The 20,649-nt window shown below is 44.5% G+C and overlaps 1 protein-coding gene across 1 annotated transcript in view; it reads left to right on the top strand.

Annotated features, from left to right (window-relative positions):
• The window catches only part of Tmem163 (transmembrane protein 163), a 181,981-nt gene that overhangs the window by 102,486 nt on the left and 58,846 nt on the right, over nucleotides 1-20,649 (top strand). The window contains exons 3-4 of the mRNA XM_075987779.1: nucleotides 13,605-13,648; nucleotides 15,246-15,337. Of these exons, the coding sequence (XP_075843894.1) occupies nucleotides 13,605-13,648; nucleotides 15,246-15,337 (136 nt within the window). The remainder of the gene's footprint in view (nucleotides 1-13,604; nucleotides 13,649-15,245; nucleotides 15,338-20,649) is intronic.

Below are 20,649 nucleotides of genomic sequence, written 5' to 3'. Positions count from 1 at the left end.
TGGGACTCTGTTCTGGAGAGAAGTGACTTAGTGTTCTCTAGCCTCGTGCTTCTGCCATTCTCTGTGTGTGTGATGGTGAGGATGTCCCGAGAAGACCGAGGCTCTGTTTCCTCGGGCCATCTAAATAGCTCCTTAATTGTCTCTCAGGCTGCTTGAGCACGAAGGGAACACAGACCGCTCCAGTGACGACAGACAGGATGCAGAACGTCTCTTGGCCTTCTCTGGAGTCATCACTGGGGCTTGAGCGGCTCGGGCATGTCACCACCACTGATGTGGCGCTGCTGCACTTGTGACTAATTGTGTGGATCCCAGAAGTGACGCAGACAGGCAGCGCCTAAATGCCATATTAAACCTCCTCTGGCATGGCAATCGTCTGTATTAGTTTTCTAATCTAAAGAATATTGGCTTGTTGTTGCTCAGTTTTCCTCTCAGAGGCCACGATGGGAAATTCATTTCAGATCATGGCACAGTTAGGATCTATAACAAGCAGAAGGTTTTCTGAGCTCTGCTGGCCCAGCCTGCGACAGTGGGCATCCTAGGGAGGATACATGGCTAAGAGTCAAGGTTGGGGTTCAGGGTTTTGATTTCAACATGTTAATAATGGCATCTCCGTCATGTGTCTTCCTCTGCTGAACCTCACTTTTTTTTGGTCTGGTTTCCTGTTACTTAAAGAGTTTGGGCTAGGACCCGAGGACATAGAGTCAGTAGAGAGCTTGCTGTACAAGCAGACGGGCTTGAGTTTGGTCCCCAGCATGCACATTAAAAGTTGGGCATGGTGTTGCAAATGTGTAACTCGAGGGTTGGGGAGGTAGAGACAGACAGATCCCTGGTGTTCCCTGGCCAGTTAGTCTAGCAGAGTTGGTGAGCTCCAAGGTTAGTGTATAGCCGGTCAGAAAACCTGGGAGCTAGCATCCTGAGGAAGAAATCCATGGTTGACCTTGGCCGCCATGCAAACACATGTGCACGCGGCAGCCCAAGAGGCTCCACCCCCCCACACACAAAGAGGGTGCACCGGAGCTAGCAGACCGCCCCTAAGAACTCTTCCAGCTTTAAGTGAAGACTGTGCAACTTTAATTAAAGTGATAATGAATTGGGCATTAGAATATATAGTTCGAGTGGGGTTGGTTTTTTTCTAGAAAGAATGGATCGAGGAAGGTATTTAAAATTTGCAGGATAACTGGCCTGTATTAGCTGCTAGTTGTAACCTTCCCTCCCCACTGTGATGATCATCAAAGTATGGGACTTTACCTGGGCACAGGCTCCCATCTGAGTAATGTTGTCTTCTACTTTTTTATACAAGTGGTGTGTCTTTCTCTAGGCTGAGCCCTTTCCCCTTTTCAGATTTATCATATACTTCAGGTAGACTGTGGAAACATTTGTATTTATTCCACCAGTGAAATGTCTGAACATTCGGTGTAATTGGTGTTACCATGGAGACTCTGTAATCCCAGGACTGAGCCCTGTCGTGCTCCATCCCTGGCAGGTTCCATCTGATGGGGAGCAACTTCTGCGGAAGTTGTGAGCCTCCGAAGGCTTAGGACAGGGCAACTGTGTGTGCTTCTCTCTGGGAATCTGCAGACCTGAGCAGGAGTTCCTCCCATGCTGTGTGACTTGGGGCAGGTTGTCTCTGAGCTCTAGTCTTTGGATTGTGGAGAGGTGGCTAGCAGCAGACTTGAGATTGCTTGTCAACCTCAGAAAAGCTTCTTTGCAAGACTGGCTGTTAATTTGTGGAATTTGGCTATCAAACACGTTTTTATACTGAGGAGTGAATTTGTATTCTTTTTCTGAGACAGGCTCTCATATAACTTTCAAACTCGCCATGTATCTGAGGATGTCCTGGGACTTTTTATCATTCCACTTCAGTGTCCAGCTTGCTGAGGTTATGGGCATGTCCATCACGCTGGATTAGTGGCACTGGGACTCTGCACCAGGGAAGGCTCTACCAACTGAGCAACATTCCACGGCTCCAGAGAGTAAACTGTAAATGATAACGGCTCCCTGTGCCTAAACTACACACCGAATGCTCTGTGCTGAGCACCTGATTTCCCTTGTGGAGCCTAGAGTTCTGGGACATTCTAGGAGTAAGATTGCTGGGCACTGAGTCTGGTAAGCCCCCTGATAGACAGCACTTGACACATCCTACTACAATGTATGGTGGAAGGAAGCTTGTGTGGTGTTAGCCAGTGGAAAGGGACTGGCAATTGGGTTTTTTCTAAACTTAGTTCTGTCAGCTTTTCTCTCTGTGTGTCTCTCTCTCATTCTCTCTGTGTCTCTGTCTCTATCTCTGTCTCTCTCACACACACACACACATCCTTTTCTGTAACAAATGTCATTCATGATTATAGCTCTGAATCAAGTCATGGGAGACACATTGGGTCAGCCAACAAACATGGGCGTGCTCAGGGGGACCTGTAGAGGGAGCGGCGGGGCTGCGTTCCCACCCAGCTCCCGCATGGCTAGCTTTATACCCAAAATAACAACACACAAATTGTATTCTTTTAAACACTGCCTGGCCCTCTTATTGGCTAATTCTCACATCTTGCTTTAACCCATATTTAGTAATCTGTGTAGTACCACGAGGTGGCTTACCAGGAATGATCTTAACCTGTGTCTGTCTCAGGTGGGAGAATCATGGCGACTGCCTGACTTGGCTTCTTTCTCCCATCATTCTGTTCGGTCTACTCCACCTACCTAATTTTCTGTCTTATTAAAGGGCCAAGGCAGTCTCTTTATTTAACCAATGAAATCAACACAAAACAGAAGACTCTCCCACATCAGGGACCTGTGATGTAGTGTACTATCTACCTTTCCTGGTCTTTGATAAAATGCTTGAAAAGGACAACTTAGTGGAGGAAGAGTTGTTCTGGCTCGCAGTTCAAGGGGATCACGGTCATTACTCAGGGAAGGCATGGCAGCTGCAGTGGGTAGCTGGGCGCCTTGCGTCAACACTCAGCAAGCGCTCGTCACAGACATTTTGTCCACTACTATGTCTTTGATTACAAAAACAAACACAGGTGAGCGAGTGACATTTAGGCAGGTGACACCACTCTGGCCTTTGTCCTGTTGCTTGCGTCTCGGTGTCTGTGCTGTTTAGTTTTAACTGTCAACTTGACACAACCTAGAATCACTCTGAAAGAGAGTTTCAATTTTGACGTGTTATCTAGATCAGGTTTAGCCTGCGGGCACGTCTATGGGGGATTGTCTTCATTGCTAACTAAGGTGGGAAGACCCACTCAGATATAGTTGACCCCATTTCCTTGGCTGGGTTCTAAACAATCCAAGAATGAAGAGCAGCACAGCTGCCTTGGTGTCTCTCTGCTTTCGACCGTGAGTGGGAATTGGCTTCTTGTCATTTTTCTGAGACAAGGGCTTACATAACCTATTATGGCTCCAAACACTATGTCGCTGAGAAGGGCCTTGGCCTGCCTCTATCTTCGGAGTGTGGGGGTAGTAGGCTTACATCACCATGCACTACTGTGCACAGTGTCTGTGGTGCTAAGTCTTGAACCCAGGGCTTTTTGGATCAATTCCCAGCACCACCCAAAAGGACAAAAGGACAAAAATCAAAGTATTGTTATTGTCTCTGGATTGTGAAAAAAACACTATTTCTTATTGTTATCTGCTTTTTGTAGAGTCAATATAGATTAATTTTTGATTTATAATTCAATACCACTGGGACATTATTTCCATAGAATACACAGCACCCCATCTATAAACTCCCATCAGAGTTCAGTCCGGCCGTTTGACTCTGGGTAAACGTGGCATGGTGATGTCATACAGAGTGGGTAATTTTGCTTTTCAGACTTGGGTCTTCCACATCTGTTCCTGCTCAAGTCTTCTCTAGTTTTGTATTGGTCATTTGATGGGTTTAAATGACCCTGCTTCCCCTCCTCCTTCTTCCTTCTTCACCCCCCCCCCCCCCCCGCTCTCTGAGATGTGTGTGTGTGTGTGTGTTTGAGACAGAGTCTCTCACTCAAACTAGAGCTTTGGCTTCACTGGTTCCTCCCATTTCAGCCACCACAGCAATTAGGGTCATGGGCATACCTCAGGTTTTACACAGGGCGAGGGGTCTGGCATAGCCGGACTTTCCCCATGGAGCCTCGCCCCAGCAACTATTCTCCTTACTGTTGTATCTCCTCATTCCAGATTGTACACTAGACATACGCATTGTCGACTTGGAAACACAACTCAAGGTTTCTTTTCCTTTATTCCAGTTTCTACCTTGGGTTACCCATTAAAGCTCACGCTCAAGGTTACTGAACTGACAATACTCTATTGAAACAGAACAGGGTTGGAACACAAAAACAACAAAACAAAACAAAAACCATCAGCTAACACATTTCCAAAGAAAGCCAGTTACATTTGTTGAGAGAGTTACCTTATTCTGGTATGAATCTTGAGCTCAGTTTTATTTTCTTGAGCTAGGATATTAAGGTTATGTAATCACCTGCTTCAGATAGGATGGCAGCCTTTGGAAAAGAGATCACAGAGGCTGGAGAGATGGCTCAGTGGTTAAGAGCGCTTGCTGTGAGGACCTGGGCTTGATAACTGCCACTATATTGTGGTTCACTGCTGTTTGTAACTCCAGTTGCAGAGGGAGCTGATGGCCCCTCTGGGCACTCCACACATGTAGTGCACAGACAGGCAAAATACCCATACACAAAATAAGGTCTTTGTTTTGTTTTTGAGCTAGTCTATCTCTATATAGTCTTGACTGTCTTGGAACTCTATGTAGACCAGTCTGGCTTAGAACTCACAGAGATTGGCATGACTCCACCTCCCAAGGACTGGGATTAAAGACATGTCATCACATGCTGCCATAAAATAAAAAAAAAGCAAAAGAAAAGATCAAGTCAGTTCTGAGGGGAGACTTGAGACTTTTATATACTACAGACTTTTATATACTACAGATATATAGTATCTACCCAGGAACTATTAAGGACCATGGTATTACTAAAAATACCCTCCCTTCTCCTCCACCTTCTCCCCAACCCTCTTTTTCCTTGCTGGCTCTTTCTGCCCCTCTTCATTTTTCATAATTAGGAAGAAAAGTGGTTTTGATTTTGAAAATGAAGAAACATGATATTTTGGGACCTTCTCTATTGGGAAATTTCTGACTCTAAGTTTTGTGGCTATTAACAGATAATGGGTTTATCAGGTGCTCTAAATGTCATCTTCACAGGCATTTTGGACTGAATTGGCTTCTTCTGATGAGTGATAGCAACCCATAGCAACCAGATTTGCAGCAACCCTGTCCAGGGCACACATATCTGCCAGTGCACACAGAAGAGCCCCATACGGGGAGGGAGAGCCTCCCTTCAGTCTTGCACCCCCAGGTTTTGGAGGCAGTCAGCACTCCTAGTTTCTGTAGCTTTTGTGACGTTTTATCTGCATATATGAGCTCATTCTCTGCACACGCAAGCTTTAATAACCGCTCATCCAGTTGCCTTATGCTTTAGCTTTACAGATCTGTGATCTCAAGAACTCAAGGACACAGTGTGGATACATGTTACTTTGCTAACGCACTCCCTTATTCTCAAATGCTCCAGTGGTAATGTTCTGCATTGATGAGACACGTGTGGAGATCAGAAGACATTTTCGAGAGTCAGTTTTCTCTCCCTACTGTATGTTCCAGGGATTGAACCCATGGCTTGCTGGATCTCTATGTTTGTTTTTTAAGATATGATCTCACCATAGGGCCCAAGCTAGCCTAGAACTATATAGTTCAGGCTGGCCCTAAACTCAGAGTCTTCCTGCTATGGGCTCCTAAGTGCTGGGATTCCTGGGGAATATCACCATGTCTAATTGGATAGAGGGAGGGTCTGCGCCATTGAGCCTCACTCTCAGTCCACGCACAGATTTGTCTGAGGTGTGCTGTCAGCTTTTGGCTTCTTCTTCTAGTTCATCTGGCCTTTGATATATTTGGCAGGTTACTTTTGTGAGATGGGCTTTGCTGTGGGTCTTTCTGTACGTGTGAATTGTGTTGCTCTCCTTGGGTGGTAATGTCACTTTGGCCTATGGCAAGGCAGGATAGAGCCAGATGGGAAATCCAAGCAGAGTTTTAGGGAAAAGGGCTGAGGCTGAGAGACGCCAGCAACTGCCCAAGAAGCAACATGCCAGCAGACCAGTAAAGCCAAGGCTATGTGGTAATACTTAGATTAATGTAAATGGGTTAATTTAAATGTAAGAGCTAGTTAGTAATAAGGTTGAGCCATTGGCCAAAATTTCTAATTAATATTAAGCCTATCAGTGATTATTTAAAAATGGCTGTGAAACGGAGCAGGACAGAGGAAAGCCTCTGTTAACAGGGCTTCTTGGGTTTCTTCGGCCTTTGGATTCTTTCTCTAGATTTCCACATTTCTTATTACTTTGGCATGTTTTCTGTGAGAGAGTAGAAGGGAGGAGAGAGAGAGAAAAAAGCTATGCTCCTCCATGTTTAACTATTATTCCCTGAGCGGCAGTGTTAAAGATCCTCTAAGGACTTTGGTGCAGATCAGATGAGTAAATACTTTTTCAGCACCATCTCTTAGCCAGGTTTTTAAGGCCTGTATAGTATGCTCCTCTTCTTTACAATACAGTCATTCTGTGTAATGTACTTGGGGGCCAGCAGGACGGCTCAGTGGGTAACGGCGTCTGCTGCCAGGAAAGATGACCCGAGTTTGAGTCTCAAGGCCCACATGGTGGAAGGAGAGAATGACTCTTGCCAGCTGTCTGTGACCTCCACAGACATGCACACAAAGTAAATAAATGAAATAGATTTTCAAAATGTCTGATAGCAGCTTTATATCAGAAAGGTTCAGGGGCTGGAGAGATGGCTCAGAGGTTAAGAGCATTGCCTGCTCTTCCAAAGGTCCTGAGTTTGATTCCCAGCAACCACATGGTGGCTCACAGCCATCTGTAAAGAGATCTGGTGCCCTCTTCTGGCCTGAGGGCATACATGGAGGCTGAACACTGTGTATATAATAAATAAACAAATCTTTAAAAAAAAAAACAGAGAGGTTCAATGTATAGCGTAGCGCCAACAGTGCCAGGCCAAGGAAGCAACCTCGGCAGGCAACATTCATGCCGTCTAGTTTTAGTGCTGAGAGCTTTAGCTTTTAGTTTTGGTGAGGGACCAGGCAGAGAAAACAAACACTCCTTCAGGTAACCAATACTAGTTTAGCTGTTTCTCATTAGTATGGTTTCTTCACTGTGACCCTTTAATACTCCATGTGATATTAACATCTCTCCTGTGTGAGGGAAATTCTGTTCCAGGATTTAGAACACTTTAACATGAAATATTAGATAGTAAACATGTGTGATAACAGCCTAGTCCTGATCCTGGACCAGGGAAGCCTCCAGCCATACACAATGTGTGAATGACGTACACAACGTGTGAATGATGTACACAACATGTGAATGATGTACACAATGTGCGAATGACGCACACAATGTGTGAATGACGTACACAACGTGTGAATGATGTACACAATATGTGAATGACGTACACAGTTTGTGAATGACGTACACAACGTGTGAATGACGTACACAACGTGTGAATGACGTACACAATGTGTGAATGACGTACACAGTTTGTGAATGACGTACACAACGTGTGAATGACGTACACAATGTGTGAATGACGTACACAGTTTGTGAATGACGTACACAATGTGTGAATGACGTACACAATGTGTGAATGACGTACACAACTTGTGAATGACGTACACAACGTGTGAATGACGTACACAACGTGTGAATGACGTACACAACGTGTGAATGACGTACACAACGTGTGAATGACGTACACAATGTGCGAATGACGCACACAATGTGCGAATGACGTACACAACTTGTGAATGACGTACACAACGTGTGAATGACGTACACAATGTGTGAATGACATACACAATGTGTGAATGACGTACACAGTTTGTGAATGACGTACACAACGTGTGAATGACGTATACACAACGTGTGAATGACGTACACAACTTGTGAATGACGTACACAACTTGTGAATGACGTACACAACGTGTGAATGACGTACACAACGTGTGAATGACGTACACAACTTGTGAATGAGTAGGTGTATAATTAGGTGGTTCCTCTTTTGAGGGATTTGTCATGATGGGAAGTCATCCCAGCAGGACCGTGCAGCCACTAGTCACATAGAAGCTATAATAAGGAAACAGATGAATGCTGCTGTCGGTTCCCTTTCCCCCTTTTACTCAGGCCAGGACCCCAGCCCATGGGATGCTGCTGCCCACAGTTAGGGTGGGTCTTTTCATGTCGTTAGCCTTATTTAGATGCTCCTTCACAGGCACTCCCAGAGACTTGCCATCTAGGTGATTCTAAATCTTGTCAAGTTGGCGGTCTTAACCATCACGGAGGGGCACCAACTGGAGAGGATGTAGCACACATTCATGCATCAGTGGGCTGGATACTGCGCTAGATGCCTCTGGATAAAGAACTGCAGGGAAGCGAGAGTGGAGATGGAGTGGGCCAGGTTGCAATATGAGATAGGAAAGCTAGGACAGGCCTATGAGGGGAACTTGAAGCAAAGGCCCAAAAATGAGGGGTCAGTTTGTTGGATCCCTGGGGTAGGTGTTGTGGGCAGAAGAGCAAGGCTGGGGTAAAGCAGCAGGGAGGCCTGTGTGCCTGGAGAGTAGTGGGCAGGTCTGGCCTGTTCAGGAGGACATCAGAACATGAGGCTGGAGTGAGCTGTGTAGAGCAATCTGGCTGTGTGCTGCAAATGGCGTGCAGAAAGGAGAGGCACCCGCTGCTTAGGAAGCATCTCGGCAGCTGTTTCTTTTGAGACACCTGAATGGGATGGACCTATCATTGCAGATGGACATAAGATGCTATCAAATGACACAGCAGCTCAAGGGCAGCATTCAGCAACCTCTTCAAGCTTATTCTCTTGTGTATGCTCACGTTTATGTATGTGTAGTAAATGTGTGTATGTCTGTGTGCTTATGTGTGTTGTTGAGTGTGGATATACAGGTGTGCGCGTGTGTGTGGAGATGAGAAGTCAGCCTCAGACGTCACTTCCCAGGTACCATTCCCGTTGTTTCTTGAGACAGGGTCTCTCACTAGCCTGGAGCTTGTCAAATAGGCCAGACTGGCTGACCAGTGAGCCCCAAGGGTTTGCTGATCTTCCCCTCTCCAATGTTGGGATTGCAAGAATACACCATGTACCATATTTTTATAGGGTGGATTCTGGGCATTGAACATAGCTCCTCCTGTTCTTGTTTCAAGCATTTTTATCAACTGATCCATCTCCCCAGCTCTACACAATGTTGACTTATTCTTTTTCCTTTGAGAATTTCATACAGCATATTTTGATCATATTCTTAAGAATGTGTTAAGCAGTTTTCCTTTTTCCCTTGAAGTAAGAATCCTATTGCTAATTTTGCTGTAGCTGATAATCTTATTTAGAGTATGGAAACCAGTAGAGATCCTGTTGGAGTGAGTTAGAACATAGAAAAACCACTGTTTCTTTTTAACCTGCTCCTGGCCCCAGCTCTTTGATTCCCAGGTTCCAGTGAGCAAGAGCAGAGATCCTGCCTCTGATGGTGGGTGGTGGAGAAGTGGCTCTCCAGGGTGGGCTTGTTCCCCAGCTGTGGGGGAGGTGTTTGCTAGGCATCTGAGTGATAGAAACAGTCTAATTAAACTGGGATTGATTTATTAACAGAGTTCTGCTGCTCACATAATTTAACAACTCCGAGGTGTTGCGGGGCCTGGGGTATTGCTAAAGAGTGCTAAGGCTCAAGATAATTATTGCCTGACTTTGGAGAGGATGACAGATGGGTCCTCATTGTCTCTGTAAATCTTGCTGGCAATTGAAGAAGGAGTCTTTGTTGGGTGTTGTGCAGGGGGTCTTGCTGTTGGTCCTTGGCATGCCTTGCTGGCATGCTCTCTTCCGCTTTCCAAGGCCCTTTGTCTCTGCTTTGCAGACCCTCCCTCCAAGCCCCTGCTTACTCAGCTGCAGGTCTGCCTTTGGCATGGCCGTAACAATGGATCTCCTGGGTCCGGTTCATTATCCAGCTGCCTTTCTGTTTGAATTTATTTCCAGCCAACATGTTTTTCGGTCTGGTTTGACTTAGTTAAAAACAAAAAAACAAAAAACTGGTCTTTTAACCAGGCCTGTACAAATATTTATTTAAGACTTACATTGTCCAAAGCCACAGAGAAACCCTGTCTCGAAAAACAAAAAAAAAGAAAAAAAAAAAAAGAAGACTTACATTGTGTGTCTGCTTCTGGGTGTAGCTATTAGTGAGTCCCTGACTAGATGACAGTCTGCCTTAGGACAGGCAAACTCTGGGAGGCTGGAAGGCTGTAGGGCAAGGAGCAATATTCTGCTATGGCTTATATTCTGTCGCCTGGCTTATGTGGCCCAGAGCCACATTCCTGAGACTATTAGCCACCTGCTCATGTAGACCATGGGACCCAGAAACCACATGTAATTATGGATAACATAGCCATGTACTTTCCTATCAGCCCCAAGCACTCGCATGCAGTGTTTTCTGTTTCTAGATATGTGTTTGAACTCTCCTGCTAGCTCATTTCAGACCTTTGCTCATTTTTTTTACCTTTGCTCATTTTTACAGGATAGTTTTTCTCCAAATAAAATATATAATCTAATTTGAATGGTTACTTATGATAGTTGTAGAAAACACAGAAAAGTAGGAAAAAACCCTCAAATTTTACTGTCCTTCAGAGGTTAGCAACTATTATTGTTTGAGAGACCAATAACAGACAAAGAAGTGACACCCAAGTCCACCCTGGTGAAACAATGAATTGGTTGGCGTTACTTCAGAGAACATTCATGACTCGAAGGCAACTACATATCTCTGCCCCAGTGTAGGTGATGACTCAGAAAAGCGGCATCTTAGAGTTCCGATTCCCTTCAGCTCTATGGCCCAACCTTGCTAAGAGCTGTCTTCGTAGGAAAGCCCTGCTTCACAGCTGCTTGCATGGGCTTTCAGGGTGCAGTGTGGCTGAGGCTGACATGGCCCATGTGTGTTCTTCACAACTGAGTCTAGCTCCTATCTTACAGGCAGTGTCTTGGCCCTATGGCAACTCTGGGCTGTGCTTGCCCATGTGTACACAAAGTGCTTTGGACCTCTCTGTGCCTCCATCCATCACCCTGGTACAGGCCCGTTCTCCAGACACAACTCATTCTTGCATGAGCAAGGTTGGAAATGCCTCAGTGAAAACCCTTCAGTTTGGTGGTTGCGTAGATGGCTTCAGGTTGTCAAGTGCTGACTCTCCAAGTGAGAGGAACTAAACTTGATCCCCAGAACTGCAAGAAGAGAGTTGGGTTACTGTATTCTTAGTGTTGGGGAGACAGAGACAGGAAGACCCCTGGGACTTGCTGGCCAGCCAACCTAGCCTCTTTGGCAAGTTTCAGACCAATGAGAGACCTTGTCTTGTAAAACGAGGTGGGCCTGGTGGCAGCAGTGGCGCACACCTTTAATTCCAGCACTCATGAAGAAGAAGCATGCAGATCTCTGAGTTCGAGGGCAGCCTGGTCTATAGAGTGAGTTTCAAGACAGCCAGGGCTACACAGAGGAACCTTGCCTCAGAAAGCAAACAAAACAAATAAAAAAACAGCCAACCAACCCAAAAATGGGGCAGACAGCTCTTGAAAAATAACACTGGGGTTTTACCTCCAGTCTCTACACACATACTCATGTACCTACACACACATACGTACACACATACAAGAAAAGAAAGAAATCTCCTCAGTGTGATTTTATTTACACGGAAACAGGGCTTCCTAAGCCTATCTACCCACTTCTGTTCAAGTAATTCTTATCCTGGATTCAGGATGCACTATGATTCAGTTATGGGCCAAAGAAAATGAACTTATTACTTGACACTCTTGAAAAGTCCTCGGAGGCTACTGAGCTCTTCCGCGTGGGTCTAGGGCTAATGGCTGTTCACAGCTGTTTGAGAGCTGGCCACAGGGGGAAGCTGCTAGTGCAGAGAAATGTAGGCGACCCTTCAGAGGACTCTTGACTCCCCATGCAATTTTGGCTTTTTGCTTTTTGCATCTTATCAAAGAATTAGATGAAGGTGAGTCCTGAGTAAATAACACATCCTCTGAAGGGCCCTGAGTTCACTAGGACCCCACTGGCTCACAGTGCCCTGCTGTACGGGGCATGAATAATAATGATAGTCCAGATTTGCTAGCCTTTATCTGTCTATCTGGCAGGCTTAACTCACTTTCCAGTGTACTTCTGAGAGTGAAAGATGGCATTGGATGCCATGGAGTCAGAGAAACCTCCCCTTGGTGGTTATCTCCTGTGCGTGGTGTGTGTGTGTGCATGTGTGTGTACACTTATGTGTATGCTTGTATTTGAATATACCTGCATATATATACATGTATGCAAACACAATTACATGTATAGGACAGAAACAACTTTGATAACTTTGATAGCATATATATGTGTTATATATGTATATGTATTATTTCTTTACATCTGTATATATACTTTATTATTTCTTTATATCTTATATATACTATATATATGTGTGTGTATATACTTGTATTATTTCTCTTTATCTGTAGGTGTGTATATGTTTATCTGTCCAAAGAGGCCAGAAGAGGGTGTCAGATTCCCTAGAGCTAGAAGTAACAGGAGACTGTGAACCACCTGACATGGGTACTAGGAACTAAATTCTGGTCCTCTGAAAAAACAGAGAGTGGTTTTAATCATCCCCAACCTTGTTTTTTGAAATGGTCTCTTATTGGCTTGCAGGCTACCAAGTAGTCTAAGGTGGCCTGACAGCGAGCCCCAGGGGTCCACTCATCTCTGCTTCCCCAGGGCTAGGATTGCAAGTGCATTAGCTTGGGAGCCAAGGGTCAAAGTCATACTCTCACGTTTGCAAGGCAAGCATTTACTCTACTGAGCCCTCCACCCAGCCGACAGCATTTGTTTAACTCAAATCTGAGGTGAGGCTCTTCATGTTTCTCAGTGCAATAACTTGGGCATCTCCTCCTTTGAAACCTGCGGCTCTCCAAGGAAAGCCCTGGTATCACCAAAGAACTCAAGTGCAGACGTTTTGAAGCCACAGTTTAACATCTTCCAATCAGGTGGCCTTCTGGGGCACGCGATGTGCGGGTAGGGGGCTTTTTAACTGTGCCCACCTGTTGTACCACGGCCAGTTAGAGCAGATGAATTCAGAGTAGAAATACAGCCAGGCCTGATCGTGCAGGCCTGTGATCCTAGCAGCTGAGGAAGCTGAGGCAGGAGGATTCAGGTTCAGCTTCACTGAAACCTGAAATTTAGTTCCCAGCTCTCGGCTTTCAGTTTCTGGATTTTCAAAGGCACGAAAGCCATGTGATTGACAGGTGCTTAACTTTGTTTGCCCTGACGTTGGTCCTTGGATACTTCAGAACATGGTGGGGGAAGTGTTGTAGGTATGATTTGAAAATAATTTCTTTTTTTTCTTTTTGAATTCTTTGAATTTTTAGACATCAGTTTTTAAATTTTTATTCTCTTGGAACTTTCCCCTGGTGATCAAAGGTTGTATGCACTGTGATGACAAACTCACGAATGAAACACATAAACCATGAGGCTGTCAAATCTGAATGGTGTTTTCTTTCTTTCTAGCTGTCTCCGTCATGAGGTACAGCGCCTCTGCCTTTGGGTTTGCAGTAAGTAGCCTGAAACGTTCTCACCGTGATTAAGTTCTGCATGGGTTTCCCCGAGCCACGGCTCTCACCGAGTCGTGGAATAGATGGGTGCTTATGCTTAACAGATATGAAATGAGCAGAGTCGTGGAATAGATGGGTGCTTATGCTTAACAGATATGAAATGAGCATGGAAAGCACAAATTTAGGAAAAACAACTGTGCAAATGACAATGCAATAGAATTAAACGGCGTCACGATGGGATAGTTCCCACATATATATCCAGGGTGCACATGTTCTCTGAAGGAGCTGCTTGAGAGGATGTTTTTGGGAGACTAGCCTCTCTGTGCCCTTCCAAGTTGCATGTAGTCCTGACACTGGGGTGGTACATATTGCTGGTGTAGGAAGAGACACTGGGAGTTGAAATGGATTGGGGCTGCTCACACTAGAAGTCAGTCTATCAGTTCCCCTGCTAAGGGGAACTGAGCTTTTTGTCTGCCTCCTGGTGGAAATAGGTCATTTCTTTATAGCCCTTCAAGAGAGGGCCAGCACTAGTACAGTCTAGTCTCAAGAATTGAGAAGTGTGATGTCTCAAGCAAGCTGTTTCCCTCCTTGTTGACAGACATGGGGAATCCTGTACCCGGCCGCAGACCCACATCTGCCCCTTGTTGTAAAAGCTTAATGTTTGGAGAGTGTTGCTCTGAGACTGTTACAAATTCTTTTAAGAGTTTTATAAAGGATGCAAACTGTCTGGAAAGTTACACATGCACACACTGGTACCCAGAACACAAACAACATGTGCACGTATCCAGAAATAAATATACAACACATATACAGACAGCAAGATGCATATACAATATGTAAACACAGTCAGACATATACAACACATACACGGAGAGAAATAGAAATACATATAGCATAAACACACATCATCCAGAAGTAAATACACAGCATAGATGCACACATCACATGTGTGCACACACAATATGTGTATATATATATGTATATATATATATATATATATATATATATATATATATCCAGACACACATAACATATACACACTTCGAAACTCTTCTCTCTCTCTCTCCCTTTCTCTCTCTCTCTCTCTCTCTCTCTCTCTCTCTCTCTCTCCACCTTGTTCTTTCTAAAGCATAGAGATTTCCATACAATATCAAATTGTTGGTAGACTTCCTGAACCTAGCTAAAACAGTTTCAACGAGAGTCAGAATTGGAATTTTTTAAACTTACTATTTTTTTTTAAATTTTCCTATGTATAGGAAAATGCCAGTGCCACCTTGCCTGTTGTAGTATAAACAGTTTCACGTATTTCAGAAAATTGTACCTCCCATTCCTGTCTCTTGTCCCATATCTCCATAGTGCCAGGACCCTAGGGATCTGAGAACAGAGTCAATCATACAAGGGCCACAGCTCTGCTACCAGGGCAGTAATGCCCAGGGCTGCACCACGGAGTTCAAAGTGGCTGCAAGACGCATGTAGAAATATGTAAACTCCAAGACGTTTATTCAAACTCTCTGGGTCACTGTGCAGTTCCCCTGTGTGTTCATGGTTGTGCCTTGCTGACTCTGGAGAGCCACTAATGTCCTGTCTCCTTCTCTAGTTTGACGCCATCCTGGATGTGCTGTCCTCGGCCATCGTCCTCTGGCGTTACAGCAACGCAGCCGCCGTGCACTCTGCTCACAGAGAGTATATGTAAGTGGATTCTTCTTCCAGATGGGAGGAGCCTTACATGGAAGCCTTGCCCTCAGTCTTTGTCCTGATGTTGAGAAGAGGATGCAAGTTGCTAGTGCACTGTCAGTCATGTGACAGATCTTCCCTGGGATAGTTACAGGGACATGTAGCCTTTATAATTTGCTTAGTTCCCTGATCTGGAGTCTGTAGTGAATAACTTTTTGTCTGTTCTTCTATTCAGTCATTCACTTATTTGTCCATCTGTCTGTTCTTTCAACTGTATATCTGTAGTCCCATACTCTCATCCATCCATCCATCCATCCATCCATCCATCCATCCATCCATCCATCCAGTCTCACGTTCATGCATCTATCTACACCCTGTCCGTCCGTCCATCCATCCATCCATCCATCCATCCATCCATCCATCCATCCAGTCTCACGTTCATGCATCTATCTACACCCTGTCTGTCCATCCATGCATCCATCCATCCATCCATCCATCCATCTATCCAGTCTCACGTTCATGCATCTATCTACACCCTGTCCATCCATCCATCCATCCATCCATCCATCCATCCATCCATCCATCCAGTCTCACGTTCATGCATCTATCTACACTCTGTCTGTCCATCCATCCATCCATCCATCCATCCATCCATCCATCCATCTATCCAGTCTCACGTTCATGCATCTATCTACACCCTGTCCATCCATCCATCCATCCATCCATCCATCCATCCATCCATCCATAATACATACATACATCCATTCAGCTAACCACTAACCTATCTTCCCTCTACTCATTTATCTTCCTTCCCTTCCTCCTCTGTTTTCTTTTCTTCTTTCCTTCCTTCCTCCCCTGCTTCCTTTCTCCCCCTTCTCTCTCCTTGGTGTCTCCATTTTCTTTCAGGGTCTCACAAATGCTAGACTAGTCCTTTATTACCAAGCCGTATCTTGCAGTCAGATTTGTTGTTGCTTTGTCTGTCATATTTTCTATAATTAATAGCTCAACACAAAAACTATGAATATTAATTTATGATGATGATGATGTTTTTTGCAACAGGATTTCTCTGTGTAGCCCTGGCTGTCCTGGAACTCACTTTGTAGACTAGACTAGCCTCAAACTCACAGAGATCTACCTGTCTCTGTCTCCCAAGTTCTGGGATTAAAGGCCTGCACCACCACCTCCAACCTTAACAAAGTAAAGTGTTTTCATTTGTTTGTTTTGTTAAGTCTGCAGTGCCTGGTATTCCTAGGTCTCCTATCAAAGTACTAAAGAGCCTGGCGCAGCTTGGCTTTTAAGATCAGACAAGATTGGACTCATTCAGGGTGGTATGTCCATTGCTCTTTTATTTTAAAAGACCCGGTATAAGGCACACCTATGCATATAAAACATGCACAAACACACATAGAAATTCAGCACCACTTTGAACATCACTACTTGCTAGCTCTGGGACTTCATCATACTTCAGCCCCTCATTTGGTAAAGTAGAAAAAGAAACATTCTTCCTCTATAGAATTTCCATGATGGACACATATGTTCCTACACACACACGCACATAGATACCTGTGTATATGTGTGATTGTGGATACACGTGTTTATATTTGTGTGTGTGTTTGTCTGTTTGTGTGCCTGTATATCGGGACGTGCAGTATTGCCTCTGGCTTCTGTAGGTTTAAGATGACTGAACATCAATGAACAAATGCTCTTCTGTGTGGTTCTAGGGCGCCAGGGGGGAAGGTGCTGAGTCGGTGCCAACACCAAACCAACAGGCATAGCTATGTCTTCGGTGTTGGGAATTCAGGCAGTGATATATTTAAGGCTAGGTGAGTTGAAATGCAGAAACTCCTGAAAGTTGACAGCATCCAGATTCATTAATGAGAGTAAGAAAGCAGGGAGTTGGAGGGATGGCTCAGTTGCTAAAATCACACACTAGCCTGGCAGTGGCCCTGAACCCACATTAGGTGGCTTACAACCCCTGAAACTCCAGCTTCAGGGGATCCAATACACCCTTCTGGCCTCCATCGTGACCTGCATTCATGTACATAAACACCCACACAGACACAGACAAAAATAATTTTAAAATACCAACATATACCAAGCGGTGGTGGAGCACGCCTTTAATCCTACCACTTGGGAGACAGAGCCAGGAGGATCTCTGTGAGTTTGAGCCCAGCCTGGTCTACAGAGTGAGTTCAAAACAACCAAGGTTCTTACACAGAGAAATCCTGCCCCAAAAAACCAAATAAATAAAATAATAGAATACATCCCTTAAAAAAAGATTGAAAAGAGAAAACAAAAATCTGCAAACCCAAGCTTTTCTGCACGCGTGCACCATTTGCTTCAATGGGCATCAAGCAAATGTGAAGTATCGGATTTGTGACATCAAAGACCATTACCACTGGGATCAAGGTAATCTTGAAAATAAGTTCATCTTTTGGTAAAAAATACCTTAAAAAAAACGGATAGTAGAAATTTTAATTTTATAAAATTTCAAATGATGATTCTGTAATCTGAGAGGCACTAATGTCCCCACCCAATTTATTAAGAAGGGGTTTGAGGGCTTCAATAAAACTGCCATGAAGAAGTCTTGAGAGCTTCACTGTCCCTGGTCAAGAGCTAGGCACCATTTAGATTAACATGCAACCCTGTTCTGCAGCTGTGTTTCCCAGTTTGCCTTTGCTGCCCTGCGTTAACCTGATATGGAGATGAAGTGTAAGAGTAAAATACACCCCAGACTCCAGAGAGTAAAAAGAATGTCTACAGTTTATTAATAAAAAACAAAAAAAACACTGTGAGCTAGAGAGATGGCCGTGAGTGATGTGCTCTCCAAGTAAGCATGGAGCCCTGACACACACACATACACATGCACACGTGCACACACACACACATGCACGCGCACACGCACACTCTGGATGTGATGGTGCATTTGTCACGGGAACTGATAAGGAATGTCCTTGGGGCTAACTGGCCAGTCTGCCTAGCCTAGTCAGTCAGTTCCAGGTCGGTGAGAGACCCTGCCTCAAAAGACAGAGGAGATGATGCCTGAGGAATGAAACCCACACATATTCATACATTTGTGTGTGTACCCTTACATATGTGCACACACACATGCACAGAAATTTGATTGTGTGCTGATATCAGGATATTTTATTCATAGTTGGCTAAACTATTAAATTATTTCTTGTACTGTATTCCTTTGGAAATTCAGAATTTTATATGGGCCTGGAATTGAATTCGGTCTAGGACTAGAAAGAGAAAGTGTTGTGCTCTCTTTCCCTCCAAGTCAGAGCTAATAATTCCAGGTTTGAGCTATGTCTCCAAAAGAAGCTGAGTTCTTGTTTCTAATTTGATTTTTTAAAATCTTATTTTCTTTCTGTTAAAAATGCTCTTTGTAAATACTTAGTCACAAAGCTAGAAATTACCGTGGCTTTTCTGAGGCCTCAGAATCTCCATGAACACTCACCAGGCGGCCTGCAGGTTTTCCCAGGCCAAGCTTCGGAAGAACTGTCTTTGCTTTTACTGTTTTCAACTTTATTTTGTGTGCGTGTGTATGTGTGTTCATGTGTGTGTATATGTGTGTGTGTGTGTTTATGTATGTAAAGGGCAGAGGTCAACCTCAGGTTATTCCTCAGGTGAGACTCCTTATTTTTTGAGACAGAGTCTCCCTTTCTTAAATTATAAAAACCTTCATTTCTCTTTTGAGATTATAATATAGTTATGTTAGTTTCTCCCCTACCTTTCTTCCCTCCAAACCCTCTGAGAGCTCACTCATATGCTAAATTAGCTGACCAGTTAGCCTCGGGGATTTACCTGGCTCCATCTCCCTGGGGCTGGGATTACATACAGGGGCAGCATATTTGGCTTTCTGAAGGAGGATTCTGGGGATGGAAATCAGGTTCTTACATGTGTGTGTGGCTAGCATTTTCCCAACTGAGCCATCTTACCGGCCCTGGTTTCACTGTTTTTAAAGATCCCCAGATAGATGCACTAAAAACTGTGTCTGGATAACAAAAATGTGGAAGACGTACACAATGGAGTATTCCTGAGTGGTAAAAAACAAGGACATCATGAAATTTGCAAGCAAATGGGTGGGACTAGAAAAAAAATCATTCTGAGTGAGTTAACCCAGACCCAGAAAGACAAACATGGTATGTACTCACTCCTAAATGGATACTAGATGTAAAACAAAGGATAATCAGACTACAGTTCACAGCTCCAGAGAAGTTAGGTAAAAAGGAAGACCCTAAGAGGAACATACATGGAGGACCCTAGGAAGAGGAAATAGTTAGGCTCTCCCAGGTAAACTGGGAGGAAGGGGTAGAAGGGATGAGATGGGGATGGGAACATGAGGGATTGAGATTGCTTAGTGGGGGAAGGGACAGAGAGGGAGAGCAATGAAAGAGATATCTTGATAAAGGGAGCCATTAGGGGGTTAGGGAGAAACCTGGTGCCAGGGAAATTCCCAGGAATCCACAAAGATGACACCAGCTAAGACTCCTAGCAATAGTGGAGGAGGTGCCTGAACTGGTCTTCCCTTATAATCAGATTAGTGACTACCCTAATTGTCATCATAGAACCTACATCCAAAATGCAGTGATTCACAGCCAAGCACTGGGCTGAGTTCCTGCTCTTCAGTTGGAGAGAGGGAGGAGGGATTATATGAACAAGAGGGAGTCAAGATCATGATGGGGAAAACCACAGAGACAGCTGACCCAAGCTAGTGGGAGCTCATGGACTCTGGACTGTCAGCTGGAGAAACTGCATGGGACCAAACTAGGCCCTCTGAATGTGGCTGACAGTTATGTGGCTTGATCTGTTTGGGGGGTTCTGGCAGTGGGCCAGAAATGATCCAGGGTGCATGAACTGACTTTTTGTAGCCCATTTCCTATGATGGGATACCTTGCTCAGCCTTGATGCAGGGGTGGTGGGCTTGGTCCTGCCTCACCTTGGTATGTCAGACTTTGTTGACTCCCCAAGGGAGGCCTTACCTGCTCTGAGGAGTGGATGGGGGAGTAGTATGGGGGTAGGGGAGTAGGAGAAGGAAAAAAAAAGGGAACTGGGGTTGGTATGTAAAATGAAAAACAATTTAAAAATAAAAAAAAATTAGTGCATTAAAAAAATTGTCTGTTACCCACAATGCAATGGTAAAGGCCTGACCTGAAAATCTTTGGGTGGTTGCTCATTGGATAATGATCAGGAGCTCACTTGGAAATTCCTAATTTAAGGATTAAGTGATACTCATAATCCCCCATATCACCAGCTTTAGTTAACATTTTAATCTTTGGTTAAAAATTCATGAGATCACAGCCGGCTGGGAATATATCTGC

Source organism: Microtus pennsylvanicus, chromosome 10, assembly GCF_037038515.1.
Source record: "Microtus pennsylvanicus isolate mMicPen1 chromosome 10, mMicPen1.hap1, whole genome shotgun sequence".
NCBI classification, from domain to species: domain Eukaryota; kingdom Metazoa; phylum Chordata; class Mammalia; order Rodentia; family Cricetidae; genus Microtus; species Microtus pennsylvanicus.
The sequence above is the reverse complement of the archived record's forward strand: the minus strand, read 5'-3'. Positions and strand labels throughout refer to the sequence as shown.